This window comes from Hirundo rustica, chromosome 22 (genome assembly GCF_015227805.2).
Source record: "Hirundo rustica isolate bHirRus1 chromosome 22, bHirRus1.pri.v3, whole genome shotgun sequence".
Classification (NCBI taxonomy): domain Eukaryota; kingdom Metazoa; phylum Chordata; class Aves; order Passeriformes; family Hirundinidae; genus Hirundo; species Hirundo rustica.
The window spans coordinates 7,125,708-7,143,256 of NC_053471.1; the positions used below are offsets into that span (position 1 = coordinate 7,125,708).

Here is a 17,549-nt window from a genome sequence, read left to right on the forward strand (position 1 = left end):
ACTCAATTCAGCTTGTTTTAGAAGAATTTTTCAGAATACTGTTGCAGACAAAACATATTAAGGACCAACTGTCTTACACAGTGTTTTGCAGTTAATCAGGATACTCAGGGGAAAATCTATTTCTGTTTTGATGTGGGTTTGTTTTTTCCAGCTCTGTGGTGTCAAAGAAAGGATACCTCCACTTCAAGGAGCCGCTCTCCAGCTCCTGGGCCAAGCACTTCGTGGTGGTTCGCCGTCCCTATGTTTTTATTTACAACAGTGACAAAGATCCTGTAGAAAGAGGAGTCATAAACTTATCCACAGCTCAGGTGGAATACAGTGAGGATCAACAGGCAATGGTAAAGGTCAGTCTGAGAGCTGTTGTTTATTTTTCCATAAAGCAAGAACATTACAACTAGCCATGCGTCTGTACCATCAGGTGTGTCATCTCTGGTCCAAGGAAAATGGACCTGAGTCATGGACACATTGAGGATCCTGCCCACAAAGTTTCCAGTTTGTTCAGGGTTTCTTATGGTTTTGGACACAGTTGTACCAGAGAGTGACCCTGACTGCTGTCACACAGCAGATTAGCTTTTAGGAGCTTGTTGGGGTTTTTGCAGCTTCCTTTTTATGATTTTTTTTGGCTTGTGTGTTTTGTTTGTTTTAAAAACAAACCCCCACAAAATAACACATGCAAACATCCTGCAAGGAATCAAATTAACACTGCTGGTCCGTCTCAGCAGCTCTTAAAGCCCACACTCAGCAGTTAAGACTTTTTTATAGAAGATAATGACTAATAATACCCTGGAAATCACCAGTGAAACATAAATGAAAGAGGGGTGTGACGGAGCAGGTTCTCTCAGAGGAAATGTGCATCAGCCTGTGTGCTTGTAGATTTTGTATGTTAAATTGTGCTTCATGTTTCAGACGCCCAACACCTTTGGAGTGTGCACAAAGCACCGTGGAGTCCTGCTCCAGGCCATCAACGACAAGGACATGAATGACTGGTTATACGCCTTCAATCCTCTCCTTGCTGGCACAATTCGGTAAGAGGCAGCTCCTGTGCAGTCAGGGCTGCAAAGGGAGATGCTCAAACCAGGAGGCAGATGGTTGGTCACAGATTTTAGTTCTGAGGAATTTGACAAAATGTGGGAACTGGAGGAGGGAGAAGAGGGGGCAGAAAAACTCCCAAAACAATCAGAAAACAAGCCAGCCCTGTATTTCAGGAGCTGTAGGGGCTGTTGTTTTGGCTTGTGATGTTCTGAACAGCCATGTCCAGTTTGAACATGTGTGGGATGCTACATTTGGAGACCACGAGATGGTTTCCTTGTGTTGCCATTTTACAAATTTGTAAAGTTTTGTACTTCCTCTGTGCTGGACTACTTTTTAGGTTCTTGATTATGAGCTAAAGCAGAAATTATGTTCTCTTTTTATAACTTCTCAGGCAGCCTTTCCAATATCACAGATAGCTCCTGCTTGCTGGACAGATCTTACTCCACTGCAGTAGCTCTTCCTTTCAGCAAAAAAAACCCAAAAGACCCCCAAAACCAAAAAACAAAGCTGTTACTGTACAGCACCAAATAATTTATGAACGGTACAGTCCTTAAATTATCCCTTCTCCCATTAAAGAAGCAGAGCAGAGAAGTGGGAATTCTTTCTCATTCCAGCCCTGGATACATTGTACTTTCTTAACATATGGAGTAAACTGGGACTGTACCAAAGGATTAAAAAAAAAATTAAAAATAGGTGGTTAAACTTTGTGGAGGGAGGAAAAACAAACTTTCAGAATTCACCAACTACTTTCTCACTTTTCTTTTGTACAGGTCAAAACTGGCTCGAAGACGCACGGGCCAGATGAAGTACTGAGTCCATGTAATGTTCTCATCTGTTTTCCCCACTCACCTTCCCATAGATAGTGTGACCTCTCATTTTCTCTTTGTGATTCTTGACGGTTTCTCTTGTATGTAATCCTGTGGCTTAACATCCCCCACTTTCCCGACTCCTTCAGCACATTTTCTAGGTATTCTAACCCTATCTTGTTTCTTTTCACCTGTACCAGCATTGTACTAGTAGCATGTGGCCAAACAAAAAGAGAAAGAAAAGAAAAGAAAAAAAAAAAAAAAAAAAAAAAAAGTAGTGATTATGCACGACTCCAAAAAAAAAAAAAAAAAAAAAAAATCCCTATAACAATTGTTTTCCCATTTCAGCTGACCTTTTGGTGTCTGTCCCACTGTCCACTGTCTGTCTAGACTGCTACAGGGTTTTCATTCAATTTGTGACTTGGCAGTGGTCATTGGTTCCCTCAGGGCAAAGTTCCAGTGCCAGGGAAAGATAAATTGTTTAATGGAGACATTACTCAGCCAGGAACTGCAATAGCTCCTCAGGCTTTCTGGATCCAGCCTCTAAGTTAAACTCTGTTGAAAGCTGATACTGGACAAATCTATCTGGACAGACTGGATTTTGGACTTAGTGCAAGTTTCTGAGTTTCCAGGGTCCAGCAGACTAAGGCATGAGCTAGAAAAAGTTAGAGAACTAAGTAGGAGGGACTAGCTAGAACAATCTGCCTTTAAAATCTTGCTGCAGGGGTTGCAGGTGAACAGTGCTTGGATTTAACACTTTCCCATAAGAGTTTCCATCAACACTCACTCCTCAGCCTCTGAACAGAGCTGAGCAGACTCTGCTGATATGAGGGGAAATAGACCACATACTGAAGTATGAGATAAAATCCCAAATACTTCAACCTGTGTATTTGACAGATGAAGAGTGTTAAATGGAAATGAAAGTGCAGTTGGTCCCTGGCTCACCATGGAGGGCAGATCCCTTCTTCCTGCTTCTAGTCCTGACTTTCAAGTTCTGCAGGAACAGTTGTCACCTCTCTGGGAAGAGGTTTAGTGCTCCCATGGTTGTGTCAGGGTGGCAGCTCTGTGGCATCGTTCCCAAGGGCCTGTTTGTGCTCCCATGTCACCCCAGCTGTGCATGGGAGCGTCCCAGGTCTATGGAACACCTGCCAGGCCCAGCACTGCAGTGTTCTCCAGGGAGCTGCAGGACACTTTCAATTCCTTTTGAAATAACTGCTCAGTGTGTCCTAATTTCCCTGCTGCAATTTTCATCAGCTAAACCCCACTCTATTGAGTTAAACCTTCCTGAGGAATAGAGCAAGTGGATTCTGGTCCTGGTCAGTGGAATGTCATAATTGGCTTCCTGGACATTAGCTGGGTGGTGTCAGTTCTTGAGCTACAGTGTAAGTTCTTCTTGTGGCCAAAGCTTTGGTCCTTGCCCCAAGAAAGAAGAGCAGAATGAATTTCCTTTTGAGGAAGTGAACTCCTCTCTCTCAGTCAGGTGTTAGGGAAGTTGGGGATGTGTGTGTGTCCTTTCCTGCTGTGTTATCCTTTCTTGCTGTACCTAGGGCACTGATTGGGCTGGCTGTGATCCTGAGCAAAGTAAAGGGATTTCATCTGGAGGCTCTCAAGGGAGAGGTGAAAGGGTTTGTCCCACTCTTGCAGTGGGCCCATCATTGCACAGTCCAGCGTGGGAGGCTCATCTGGGTGCAGGTCACGCTTCAGCCGCTCAGGCCGTGCTTGGGAGCTCTGTGGCCACGCGTGCGTGGGACTGGAATCTGTTGAGAAAGATCTTTGCTTTGTGGGATTTCATGGTTCAGTAAAGTGCAATGCATAATGAGACCTCCTAACAGCCTGGAAGGTAAAGGAGCAGGGAGATGGAGTCTTGACATTTGCTAGGACATAACTTTACTTATTTTGAGGTAGTTCTCAAGCTAAATCATATGCTCATGCTGTCTTTGTGGTCCTCAGATTTATTTCAGAACTGGAAGCCAGAGTGAGGGAGCATCCTGGGGACCCAGGAACATGATAGGGATGGGTTTTTTATTTTTTTTTGTTTTTTCCCTTCTGTTTTTGTCTTGTTTAACTGTGTGTGACTCTTAGTACAGTGATGATATTCCTTTGTTATGCAATGATGATAAAGCACTTCCAGTGTGTGGATTAAACTGCTTGTCCTGCAGGAGGGCTCCTCACACTGCAGCTAAGCTGATCTCAAGAATTAGGTTAATTCTAAGCATTAAGTTACTGCTGCCATCACCACTGTTTATGACAGTGGAACCTGTTTGAGGAGGCAGAGTGATTGAGGTGGTGGTAGGTTGCGACACACTGAGAGCATTTTAACTTTTATCTGTTTCTCTTTTTTTACTAGAAGAAAACTAGTTTTCTAAGTCTTTGCTTTGGATAAGCCGGAGTGAACCAAGTGGATATAGACGTTGCACAAAATCATGATTAAGGGATGTTTCTTTAAAAGCAGGAAGAGACAGATGCTTATTTTATACAGAGCTTGAGGTGTTATAGTTGTTGCATAAATTACACTCTTTTGTGTTAAAACTCCAAGCAGCTTCTGGTGACTTGAGATCTGAGTGGATAATGGATCATCAGAAGAGCAAAAGTCTGGTTTTAAGCATTAGCATCTCTTAAAGCTGCATAATCTGTGACAAACTAGGTCCTTGTGTGGAGTTCAAATGGGCATTACTGTTTTCAGGTCTGACATAAAGGCAGACAAAGTTTTTCTGCAATTAATTACAATTAGTTTTTCTGCTTTGAGACATTTAGGTTTCCCTTAAAACTGGACTGAAAGCAATCCAAGTTTTCTTTGAAGAGATAACAAACCAAACAAATAAACAAAAAAAGTGAATTTCCATTCACTTCAAAGCTTAGCTCAACAGGTTAGAAATTTATTTTTGGAAACAGAATGAGGAAGGAAAAATATGCTAAGTTGCCTTCTCCTGATACTCCAAAGGCCATTCTTGGTTACCTGCTGTGTGTGTGTGGAGTCCCAGAGTCAGACAGCTCTTGGGGCTCAGCCTCTGTAGATGAGGCATCCTGCTGTGGGCCTGCCAGCCCATGAGGACACGCACTAACAGGGAGCTTGGTGGGCATTCCCTGGGAAGAATGAGTGTCAAACTCTGCTGTATTTGGGTTTTTATGTTCCTTGCCAAGAGGAAGGAGAAACTGTCTTTTTTGTCCATTGAAAATTATGTTGGATCTTCCTGGATATTTTAAAATGAAGCTAAGCCTTCTTAACTGTGTTTTAGAAATGCACTTTAAGTACCTTTTTAAAGAAGATTCTTGTATTCTGGGAATACAGAAGAGAAGGGAGTACTGTTTCCAGAGAGTATGATTTCAGACTGCCGAGAAAAGGGTTTTTTGGTCACTGTCTTTATTACTGATTACAATGTCCTTATTACTGATTAGCATGGTATTTCAAAGCAAAGACTTTACTTTTTGCTGCTTGTTATCTAATTTACAGGGATTTAATTTTATGTAATGTATTGTATATTTATACATCTGTAATTAATTGCACATTGGATAAGGAAGAGGATTAGCTTTGGTCTAACACCCACTGGTACTAAACTGCCTGTGCACGTGCATCTGCCCGTGCTCCTTCACACCTGAGTTGGTGGTCGCTGATGCTGTGGTGGGTGTTCTGCTGAAGATGCAGCTGTTGACCTGCTGCTGGAGGAGGAAGGCTCCTGCTGCTGCTCAGGAAGAGTTTGCTGTCTGTCCCCACCAGTGGGTCTGACGTGTGTGTTGCACCTCTCCGTTGTAGTTACTAACCCAGTCCGTGGTCTGGCTGTAGTGTCTGTAGCAGGATGTATTAACTTCGTGCTTCCTTGTTTCAAAATATCAGCTGTTCAAGAACAGGACTGACTTTTGTTCAGAAGGCCATTTATGTGTTCTGTGTATTTGAAATCAAAACTAGTCCAACACTAACCAGATGATTGTGTCCAGTGTTATTTGGAACAGGATTTAAATTGCTGGGATCAGCTGTGTATTCAGAAAACTCGTGTGGAGCTCCTAAGTCATCAGTTCTTAGTGTTGCCAAGTGAATGGGCTGCCCCTGAGCAGTGCTGAATTTACCTCCTGCTTGCCTGGAAACCAGAGGGACTGGCAGCAGGGGGGAGTCTTGAATGATCAGCACTTCCCAGGATCAGGTCTGAATTTTCCATTTTGCTTGTTCATACTTCATTTGCAGTTGGTTACGGCTCCCAAATTTGGACATTAGACATGCCATTCACTAGAATACAACCCTTGGAATTGCGGTCCCCATGTCCCTGTTAATCTCTCTGTACACAAGCTATACAAGGTAAATGCTGTATAAGTGGCCTTCTTGAACAAATCTCTTTGCAAACTGATTTCATCCCAGTGAAGGAGTGTATCAGCAACACTGTACATTAATTTCAGGTTTTCATTTTCTTATTTTATTTTGTAAATATATCCAGATATTTGGAGCTTGAGTATACAAAATGTAAATATAGTTCATGTATTTGTACTAATTCTGATCCATTTGCTGTATAGCCTTAGGTGTGCAATGCAGATATCTAACTGTGTATGGTAACCTTGCACCACTGAATTGTTAGTGAACGAGGTGAAACAATAAAGGTACAACCAGTGCATTAGCAGACAGAATGTGTGCTCCTGTCATTATGGTTTAATTACTTCTATCTTATGTCGATTACTTGTTTTTAAAACATGTTCTTAACAAGCCAGTGCTTTCATGGAAAGAAATTTATCTCGACTGTTGTTGAGAATGAAGGGGAAGGGAGGCCCTGCTTGTCCTCATCCTTTCCCCTCTGGTATGCTGCACAGCATTTCTAAATACTTTTTGGATGCATTCAAGGGATTATTTCGCTTGTCACAGTGCTGCCAATACTGAACTCACTTATCTGGGGGTTACAGTTGGAAATCAGAGGAATTGGGTGAAATCAAACCATCAAAACAATAGCAGAGTGGGAACTCGGTGAACAGAGATGTGTCAGGGAATCCCTACGAATCATTCCTGACTTGGTCTGAAGGTGCAGAATTCTCTGTAGCTTTTAAAAGCCACGCACAGGGCATTCCCAAAGCATTTGAGTCACACCAAAACAGGCCAGAAACCTCTTAGAACTTTAAACCAGCTGCATGGTGACAAAATATTTTTACGAGGCTGCTGGCCTCCTCTGTTCTTTATCTGAAAAGCTGTTGTCTTTGATGCTGGGGCTGATGCCCTGGGGTTTTTTTCCAGTTACGGACTTGCGTAACCTGTGAACTTTTTCTGGTGGCTCTTCTAACAGGTTAATACCCCATGGAAGCCACTCTATCACTGCTTCCTGATTAATTCACTCTTAGTGCCCAAAATTAAGGTGAACCAAAAACTTGATGGGCCAGATTCCTGCCCGTCATCTTGTTTAGAAAATAATTTATCTAGAATTTAAAAGAAACTACGGTATCGAGAGGTGTGTGTGTGTTGCCCATGCATCCGAGCGGAGGTAGGGAAGTGGCTTTGTCCTGAGATCGCCTCAGTGCTGGCAGAGGGACAGCTTTGCCAATTTTTGCCTGGGCACACAAACGGGTAGCGGTGATACCTGAGGGGCTGACTGCCGCCTGGAACGATGTTCAGCGGCAGAATCGAAGCCAATTAATAGTAATTAGAAATGACAAACTGCGCAGTTCCCGGCGGTCCTAGGGGTGCGTATCGCTGCGAAGAGAGGCGCAGCCGACGGGCTGGGGCAGCTGCACGGCTCCTAAGCGGGCGGGCGCGCCTCTCGGGGCTCCTGGGGCTTCGCAGGCGGCGGAGAAGCGTCAGAGCCCGGCGGGGACAGCGCGGAGCCCGGCGGGGCCCGGCCCGCGCCCGCCGCGCCACTGCCCCTTTAAGAGGGCGCGGCCTCAGGGCCATCGGGCCACGGGTGAGGGGCGTGGTTCTCCGGAAGATCCAACGGGCGCGCTCGGCTCCGCCCCGCCCCGCCCGCGGCTGCTGAGGGGAACCGGCGCGCGCCGCAGGCTGCCCCCGCAGAGCGCCGAGGGAGCCGCGAGTCCCGAGCGTCCCGAGAGACCGGAGCGTCCCGAACGCCGCTGCCATGGCCCAGTGAGAGCGGGGCGGTACCGCGAGCGGGGCGCGAGCCGCGTCCGGAATGGCCGCGCTGGGGCTGCAGCCCGGGCTCGGGAGGCCCTAATGGCTGTTTGCTATGGGGGCTCTGCCCGGTGACTCCGCACAGCCTCGGTTCTGTGATCGGCTGCAGTAACAGCTGACAGAATGAACACAAAACTCCGTGTTAGTTGGGAAGGGATGGGCTGCCCTGGCAGCCGGCATAGTCAGGACAGACTGACGGAGGTATGGATGCTACTGCTGGATCACTGCTAGCGATTTACCTGGCATTTTTGTTCTTTCACATTCCAGAGCTGACATTGCCTTGATTGGACTGGCCGTGATGGGTCAGAACCTGGTTTTGAACATGAATGACCACGGCTTCGTGGTAAGTGAGGAAACATTGTTTAGGAAGGCTAACTAGTAGCGCTTGGGGTTGGAGCTGAGCATTCTGTGGGTGCTTTCCCCCCACTCTTGTGATGATCTAATGGGCGTTATTTCCTCCTTTTAGTTCTACCCTGTGCTGGCCTTTGTCCTGCTTCCAGAGAATAACAGCAGTGCATGCATGTGCTTAGCTGGCACTTGATAACATTAATTATGCATGACATTTCCCTGGAGTTTGCCTTGGCCTTACCATTAACCACAGGTTCCTGAGGCACTTGCAAAAACGTGCTCAGGTTCATCCCTGCCCTGTGCCTATCAGGAAGGTGGAAGTGGGAGAGCACAGGATGTTGAACCTTGCTTGTGTAATTTGTAGTCTGAGCTAAAGTAACTGTTCTATTGGCAGCTTTTGTCAACATGTTTTCTTGCCCACCCCAGGTCTGTGCTTTCAACAGGACGGTTTCCAAAGTGGATGATTTCCTGGCTAACGAGGCCAAGGGAACCAAAGTGATTGGTGCTCACAGCCTGGAGGAGATGGTCTCCACGTTGAAGAAGCCCCGTCGCATTATCTTGCTGGTGAAGGCAGGAAGTGCAGTGGATGACTTCATCAATAAATTGGTGAGGCAGACATTCATTCTATCTATGACTGCTTGCTGTCTTTCGGAGGAGTTTCCTCTGGAAGTTCTTAGTTATTCATCATTAGTGAGGCTTTGAATGTATGGAAAAACTGAAATGCTGATTTTTTTTTTTTGACAGGTGCCATTGTTGGAGACTGGAGACATCATAATTGATGGTGGCAATTCTGAGTATAGAGATACCACAGTAAGCTTGTTTCCTATCTAAAGTGAATGAATAAAATACAGAAAAGTCTTACACTTCTGATCATCAGAGTAGTCAGTCAATAAGATGCCATCACCCCTGTGCTCAGGAAAAGCCAAACTGAATTATTTCTGCAAAATTAGATCATGCAGCCTATTAAAAAGCAGTTAAGGACTACCCTATAAGAATGTTTTTATAGAATTTGCCCAGAACCATCAGAGAATATCTTTTCAACATGTTTTAAGGAGTGAAGGTCTTTAGAAAATTTCCTTTTACAATCTTAGGGAGTTCTCAGGGAGATTTATAAGTCTAAGGATATTTATAGATTTGTTGTTATTTCTTAATCCTTCATGATCATAGGACAATCCAGTAAAACAGAACTGCTGGTTTGGCTGTCTTGGTAATGGAAGCAGCAGAGTAATTATCTGCTTGTGAACAGGCTGTAAATGCAGAAGTTACAGAAGCTACATTAGCCTGTCTGGGCTAAATATTGCATTCAGATTGGTGTTTCTAAATCTTAGAAAAGGTGCTTGTATTCGTCTTTCTGCTTTGACATCGTGATCTCGGATAAGTGAGTTGGCCATGCCAGAGTGAAAAACACAGTGAGGGTCAGTCCTTGGGGAGCTTGCAGCCGTCCTTAGGGATCTTGGCCTGTGCCTCTCCCACTCAGAGACAATGACTTGCCCTTAGAGTTTTCTGTGCTTTCACCTTTGCTCTGCAATGAACTCAGCAACTCCACCTTGGGCCTAATCTGCCTCCCCCACATCATCGCACAGAGCATGTGTCACCTGACAGTTCCAAGCCTCTTCTGGCCTCAGTGCTGCTTGTGTCTATCTGGTGCTTTTAAGGACTCGTTTTCTCGCCGTGTTGCTTTTGCAAGGATCCATGTCAAAGCAGCAGGAAGTTGCCTAATACTTTACTTTGGTGTATGAACAAGCTTGCTTAAGGTTGACTTTCTAGCAAGTCCAAAGCAGAATTCAAAACCTAATTTTATATCTGAACTTCTAACCTTTGTTTAAATAGTGCTGCTCTGGTCTTTGTTCCAGAGGCGTTGTAAGGAGCTACAGGCAAAGGGCATCCTATTTGTGGGAAGTGGTGTTAGTGGCGGGGAGGAGGGTGCCAGATATGGACCTTCTCTCATGCCAGGAGGAGCCAAGGAAGCCTGGTAAGTATGAACTACTATATTTTCTTATCCAGAATGGTTTGCAACAATTCACATTGTGCACTGAGGGAGGGAAAGAGGAGGGTGTGGGTGTGGAGAGAACAAGATATGTTGCCATCTCACTTCCTCAAGGCTCCAGATTTCTCAACCTGGCTGGGGTCATGGGGCAGTGCTGAGCCTTAATGTAAGGCAGAACAAAGGCAGGCTTTTCTTCCAGGAATCCACAGGCAAAAGTAGGACCTGCAGACATCTGATGGGAGAAGGGAATTTTGCTTCAATTTTAAACAAGTACTATTTCTTATTTTTTTCTTTTGAGGCTGTACACACTTGGGAAGCTGCTAATCATGAATCAGGCAGCAGCAAATGGCCTTGTAGTGACACATTATAAAAGGAGCTTCAGTACATGTTTGTACTACTATTGAATGCATCAATTTATTTGCAAGTTTCTGCATGCTGCTGTGCTGTTTTGTACTCATGTCTCAGTAGAGGACTGCACATCAATGCTCATACTAGACTTTATCCCTGGTTGGCCATTCTCTGTATACATGTGGAAAGAAAAGGTGTGTCCAGGTTTTACCTGAGCTTTAGTATCTTTTGAGTCCATGTCCATTTGCATTAGTGCTTCATACCTGTATCAGCCTGTTCAAATTTGATGGCACAAAGCCATCAACAACAGTAAGTTGCTGCCTGTTCATCTTTTGCCTTGAACAGCTAAGAAAGTACAGCTTCTGTGTTCAAATGGAGAGGATATTTGGGCTCCTTGAAGTGCATTACGTTTGTCCATACACTGTTTGAAGCATGACTTGATTGTCCCAATGTCTTGCAAACTGTCTAGCTGGGAAAAACACATTTAATTGACATTGCTGTGTGGATGGGTTATCAAACTTCCAACTGCCCTCAGCCCAGGCTGCCTTTTGGCAGGTTACAGAAGGAGGCATCATACCAATAGATTTCATTTGTTTTCTCTTGTGGTGTTTGTATCCCTGACCTGTCTGCTAAGGTGTGTTCTTCTTCCCCACAGGCCCCACATCAAGACCATATTTCAAAGCATCGCTGCTAAAGTGGGATCTGGGGAACCTTGTTGTGACTGGGTAAATAATCGTTTGATACTGACCCTAACCTGGGGTTAGATCCCTGTTTAGGCAGCTTGGTTGCTGAAGCTCATGGATGTTTGTCCACAATAAACACAGCACCATCAGTGGTTGATTTTCTGGCTATGTTCAGTTCCAATCTACCATTTCTGATAACTCACACCATGCAATGGAAAGACAAAGTTTTGTGGCTGGGTCATGTGCTGGGGGAGCTGAACGGACTTGTGACCCACAGGTTTCAGTTAGCACTGCCTTTGATTCCCTCCTTTTGGCAGAAGGAAGCCATGGGCAGATATTAAATGCTGGAAGTGGTGACAATGACAGTTGCTGAAGGGATTTTTGGATGTTTCCGGACAGGTGGGAGAGGAAGGAGCTGGACATTTTGTGAAGATGGTGCACAATGGGATTGAGTATGGAGACATGCAGCTGATCTGTGAGGCCTATCACCTGATGAAAGATGTGGTGGGCATGGAGCACAATGAGATGGCAAAGGTGATTTGCGGTTTTTAATGTCTCCTCTTTTTTGTGCCATGGTGTCTGTCTGCCACTGGTGAGGCGCTGGACTTGGGTACAGCTGCTGCATGTACGTGAAGTGAATTTTTCTGACATGCTTCCTGCAGGGGTGGGGCATAATATTCCTGAGCTTTACGTGGGGCAGGAGCAGTGAGCACAGACAGCCGAATGCTTATAGAAGTTGTCTAAAGTTCTTCCCAAGCTACAGTTGATTCCTCTCCAGGAAACACCTTCAGGTGTAGAGATGTGAATTACCCTGCCTGAAAAGAGCTAGTGAAACACTGAGCATTATACTCAATCAGGCAAAATATATATGTTAATCAATTAAAATATATAGTAGGGATACAGCAAATTGGGGGCTATATGAATATGTATATACTTTTTCTCCTTTTTCAGGTATTTCAGGAGTGGAATAAGACAGAGTTGGACTCTTTCCTGATTGAAATCACAGCCAATATTCTCAAATTCAAAGACAGTGATGGCAAATACCTCCTCCCAAAGATCAGGGACAGCGCAGGGCAAAAAGGCACAGGGAAGTGGACAGCCATTTCTGCCCTGGAATACGGAGTCCCGGTCACACTCATCGGTAACTGGTGTTTTGATCTTTCCTACTTCCATGTACCACATCACAGTAAGGAGCAGGGGACAAGACAGTCTCAGAACTGAGCCCACAGCAGGGCTGGGCTGGCAGAAGAGGCTCTTGTAGGTGTAGCTGTTCCAGCCTTTCTGCCCTGACAGCTGTTCCGGGGGTTTTTTGCTGGGTTTGTTTTTATCTTTTCCTGTTGTCAGACCTGTGTCCCTGGTGTCCTTGCAGTGCTGAGAGGACTCAGTGACAGGGCAGTATTAAGTGCTGTGCTCAGTGTTGTAATGCAGAGGAGCTGTAACACATGTGCAACACATTTAGAGTGCCCTAATACCACAGATCCAGAGCAGACTTCCCACTGAGTAAATTAGATGAGTCAGCAGGTTCTTTGGTCTCAGATTTGCTTTCATTTCCATGCTTTCTCTACCTCTTTTTCCTTAGCATTGGCTGGTCAAGTCCTGAAAGTAAGAAAAATTATATTCAGTAGCTAAAAGAAAGTAACTGCAGTGTAGCCGTCAAAGAAACATGGCTGCATTCCAGACACAGAATAGGTTCTCTGAACGGTTTTAATGTTCTAGGGCAGCTGTAGTCTTTCATTCTATGCTTGAAACAGTGTTTCTTGCTTGTACTGCTAATATTCTCCTGTTTTGGGTACTTGCAAAGATCAAGGGTGGAGGAGACACTCCCTGGTTAGCGCTGTGCCGTGCCAGGGAGCATTGTTAGGTGACGCTGAGCTGACAGGGTAGTGTGTGCCATACAGTCCTTGTGCAAACGTGGCCGTTTTCAGGGCAGTTGCGGTGTGGTTTTACTGCATGAGCATGACTTGCAAACTTCTGCTTGTAACAGCAGAGTCATGCTACTCCTGCTTTTTCCTGATTTTCCTACCATGCTGCTCCTCCCCCCTGTAGAAGGAAGTTTTTGCAGAAATGGAAATCAGGCTGTTCTGATTTAGGTGTGATATGTCCTCCTGCTGTAGGGAGGTTCCAGAGTCTTGTGAAAACATTACTCACCTTTTTTTTTTTTTTTTGGGTTGGTTTGATTTTGGGGTGTGGTTTGGTTTGTGGTTTTTGTTTGTTTGGTTGGTTTTTTGGGTGTATCGCTACTCACTTAAAGGATGGAACAAAATTACAGTATGAGGACTTGGTGCTTCTCCTTCTATCAGACCCTGGAAAGCAAACCTTTTTCTTCCTCATTTTACAGTACTGTCTTCAATTACAAACAAGTACGGCTTAAAAACAGCATGATTAGGAACTCACTGAGCCAGCCTGACAGATGGTATTTAGTAACCTGTTAGAAGACTTTCCTATGGAATTCTGAATACTAGTGCTAGAGGCCCACCAGATTTGTAAATCTTATTTCATCCTATAAGTTAACCTGCTGATTTATTCTTGATTTTAATTGCCCTTATTTTGCATGTCTGTATTTCAAAGCACATCCAATTAATGTGAGCTGGCATTTAAGGAACAGCTTTTTATCTTAAAAGCATGATGCAATATTTAGTGAAGTCTTCAGCCTTGCTGTTCCCTAGACTGTAGTGCACCACTGTCAGTCTCTAATAGACAGGAAAAGATTTCAAAGTAAATTCTCAAAACTGAGAGCTGGTAAATGTTCCTGAGGGTAAATTTTCATGTGGTTGACTTGTGGCTTTTCTTTTTAAGCTGTATCAGTCAATACTTACCCAATGCTTGTACTGAGTGAGTGTTGTCCCTCAGGAATGCTGTTGGAATAATTCATTTGTGCATCTGTTATTTCACTTGTACATGGCTCATCACTCAGTGACGCTCTGTGGTGCTTGAGTACCACAGACACGAACAGTGATGCATGGCTTTCTGATGATCTCCTCTTTCCTGCCGTACCCAAAGGTGAAGCTGTGTTTGCACGCTGCCTGTCTTCCCTCAAGGATGAGAGAGTGCAGGCCAGTAAGCTGCTGGAAGGGCCCAAAATGACTCAGTTCAGTGGGAACAAGAAGGCCTTCCTGGAGGACATCCGCAAGGTGAGTTTTCGTGCAGCGTTAGAGCAGGTTTGGGCTGCTGTGAACCCTGGGGAGGAGCTCTTGTGTTTGTACTTCATGAGAGCTGGTTCCTGCTTTCAGCACTATGCATTGTCTCCTGATGTCCACAAAGCATAATGGGACCCATTCCTAACCAAAGGAAGGCTAGGAAGGATCCAGAAGGATTTCAACTCTAAGCCACAGTGGGCAGAGATGATGGGGTACAGAGATCATAATTCATGCACAGGAGCTTGCCCACCCCTAAACACTCCTGCCTTTGCCTGGGTATTGATCTCTTGATCTGTCTCTGTTGAAACCAAACTTTCCAATGAGAAAGGATAACTTGGTTCTCAGGTAACTGGAATGTTGCTACTGTACTCATCCCTGTTGAGATGTGGGCTGAACAGACCGTAAATTTTGTTGTTCAGCTTTGTGATACTTCCCTTGGAATGTGAATTAGATTTTTTTTTTTTTTTTTTTTTTTTTTTTTTTTTTTTTTTTTTTTTTTTTTTTTTTTTTTTTTTTTTTTAGGCCCTGTATGCTTCCAAGATTATCTCATACGCTCAAGGCTTCATGCTGCTGAGACAAGCAGCCAAAGAATTTGGCTGGACACTGAATTATGGTGGTATTGCACTGATGTGGAGAGGAGGCTGCATCATCAGAAGGTAATTGAGATGAGGTAACCTGGCTGCTGAGGGGGGAAGAGCAGGCAGTTTAGTTTATGAGGTGCTTGGCTGACAAGCCTAGAGATTTCCTTGGAAAATCCATGGAGTTACTCTGCTGGTAAGATTCTGAGAGGCTGTAGACAGCACCAGAGGTTACTAGATGAGCCCACTATTCTAGTGGCTTAACTGCTGAAAATGTTTTTGGTCTTTGTCATGTTTGGAATCTGAGTCTGGCTGAGTCAAGTTTTGGCACTGTAAGTTTTGGATTCTGGGCCTTTGTTGGAAGCTGTGACATTTATTCCTGGTTAACTTTTGCCTAGTGTGTTCCTGGGAAAAATCAAAGATGCTTTTGATCGAAACCCTGAGCTCCAGAATTTGCTGCTGGATGATTTCTTTAAGAAAGCTGTAGAAAACTGTCAGGTAAGTTCCAAGAAAAGGAGAGCATAAAAACCATAATTTATAGCCAGGACTGTCAAGTTCTCTCTTTGATACTGACCAAGCTATGATTGGAAACTGAAGGTTCTCATTTTACTGTTACAGAAGAGCCTTAGGCAGAAATCCAGCAATTCAGAGGGACCTTAATATGAGGAAAAAAGGTGTGGCCTGTGTGAACATTCTCATCACTGCCCTGTGTCTTGTGCCTACTGTGCAGTTGGATTTCAGCTGAGCAGACCATAAAGCTCTGTTCCAGTACCACTGTTTGCAGTAGCCCCAGAACAACAGTTCCAGACCCACCCATTCTTTAGGCCTGTATCTGTGCAAGCAGTATCTGTCCTGATTTGGATGGAGCTGATGGGCAGAACTAAAACCATGTTATCTGGCTGAAAAACAAATCTCATATTATTAGTAGTAGTTCTTGTAACTGAATCTGAATATTCCATGCAAATTACTAGACCGGATAAACAGTTGAACTGAGGATTATCTATGTCTGTGGGAAGTATCAGTGCTGTCCTCTTACGGCCTTGGGCAAGCTTTGTTCTGTGCTTGGTGAGAGGTCCTGGAAGTGCCTCAGAGCTCCGAACATTCCCTGTTCCCCACCGAGTTCATGCTTTTGAGATGCTCTGACCATGTTTATGTGAAAGAACAGCATCCTTGCCTGAGGCTGTGGTTTGACTGCATGTCTCAACTGTTCTCATCCTGCTGTTAATTCTGTCTAACTTGGCATTATTTTAGATCAACCTTGTTTATGTCAAATCAGTATCTGCTGCTGTATTAGCTCAGACTTAGTTATTAGATTTCACAGAACGTGAAATAGCACACACAGTTGTACTGGAGCAGTTCATGTGCCTGCAGGTACCTCTGATCAGTTTCCTTCCCTCCCCTGCCCCCCCCCGCCTCTTTTCCTCTCCCAGGAGTCCTGGCGGCGTGTGATCAGTACTGGAGTGCAAATTGGAATCCCTATGCCCTGCTTCACTACAGCACTTTCTTTTTATGATGGATACAGGCATGAGATATTGCCAGCTAACCTGATCCAGGTAGGTACTGAAATCTCATTATGCTGTTGTTTAAATACTGCTTTAAAGGTCTCAATGGCAATATGCCCTAATCACTCACAGTATACAGTATAGGTGGCCTAATATTTTGTTGTACCTGAAATTCATGTCACTGAAACACTTAGAGACAGCTGGATAAGGAACACCAGAAATACTGGTATGGCAGTGCCCAATGTGTGCTTGTATTCCATCTGTGAACCAAGGGTAATGATATCTTTGAACCCAAATGGTTTGTAGAGAAGTATGTTTGGATGTATGGAAGTGCAAGCAGAAATCCTGTACTTGTGTTTCTGCAGAACGCTTTGTTTAATTATCAGATATTAGTAAATTTTTCATTGCAGTGTTTTTGCTAATAATCAGAAAATAATTTTGAGTGTTTTAATATTGGAGTCCAATCTTATTTCTACTATTCTTTGTTGGGTAACAGTAGGTGCAACTTCTGGAACTCATATGATATTGACATTTGTGTGTCTGGTTTGTCTGTGTGTTCTCAGGCTCAGCGTGATTACTTTGGTGCACATACATATGAATTATTATCAAAGCCAGGGGTATTTATCCACACTAACTGGACAGGCCATGGAGGAAACGTGTCCTCTTCTGCTTACAATGTCTAATGGAAATCCTTCCACTTGGAGCCAAGATACTGTAGAAGAAGAAGAAGAAGAAGAAGAAACTCAGAAGTTTCTTCTAGAATATCACTTTTTACTGTACTCTGCTAGAACTTGTGTTTGGATACTTTTGTAATAACTTGTGGCTGTATTTCATACATATATGTATATCTCCGTCTATGTATCATATAAGAAAATGAAATAAATTTAGTTATAAATGTGTTGAGGTGTTTTCTTTCCACTGGTGCTGGCCAAAACTAGGTAAAATGTCTTTGTGCAGTATTTAATAGAATTTATAGTCATGTTAGGTTTATAGTATTGTAGTGCATAAAGTCCTAGGGATCAAGAGAGAGACGACTA

The 17,549-nt window shown here is 44.1% G+C and overlaps 2 protein-coding genes across 10 annotated transcripts in view; both read left to right on the top strand.

Annotated features, from left to right (window-relative positions):
• KIF1B (kinesin family member 1B) overlaps positions 1-6,449 on the top strand; it is a 79,738-nt gene extending 73,289 nt beyond the window's left edge. For all 9 annotated transcript variants that reach the window (XM_040084557.2, XM_040084561.2, XM_040084552.1 and 6 more), the window contains 3 exons: positions 152-344; positions 907-1,025; positions 1,803-6,449. In XM_040084557.2, coding sequence (XP_039940491.1) covers positions 152-344; positions 907-1,025; positions 1,803-1,845 — 355 coding nt within the window. In that variant the 3' untranslated portion in view covers positions 1,846-6,449. The remainder of the gene's footprint in view (positions 1-151; positions 345-906; positions 1,026-1,802) is intronic.
• A 1,316-nt stretch (positions 6,450-7,765) lies between these two features.
• On the top strand, positions 7,766-17,410 carry PGD (phosphogluconate dehydrogenase). The gene is made up of 13 exons (XM_040084563.2): positions 7,766-7,884; positions 8,197-8,272; positions 8,704-8,883; positions 9,022-9,087; positions 10,131-10,249; positions 11,268-11,337; positions 11,695-11,829; positions 12,247-12,436; positions 14,296-14,426; positions 14,955-15,088; positions 15,409-15,508; positions 16,441-16,563; positions 17,076-17,410. Exons 1-13 carry the CDS (start codon positions 7,877-7,879, stop codon positions 17,193-17,195), a joined length of 1,452 nt encoding a protein of 483 aa, XP_039940497.1. The 5' UTR covers positions 7,766-7,876; the 3' UTR covers positions 17,196-17,410.
• Positions 17,411-17,549: the final 139 nt, after the last annotated feature.

Bases quoted from the DNA above. Each gene is read 5' to 3' on its own strand.
- PGD (XM_040084563.2), top strand. The intron at 10,250-11,267 runs GTAAGTATGAAC...TCTTCCCCACAG, and splicing joins GGAGGAGCCAAGGAAGCCTG to GCCCCACATCAAGACCATAT. The intron at 16,564-17,075 runs GTAGGTACTGAA...GTGTGTTCTCAG, and splicing joins TGCCAGCTAACCTGATCCAG to GCTCAGCGTGATTACTTTGG.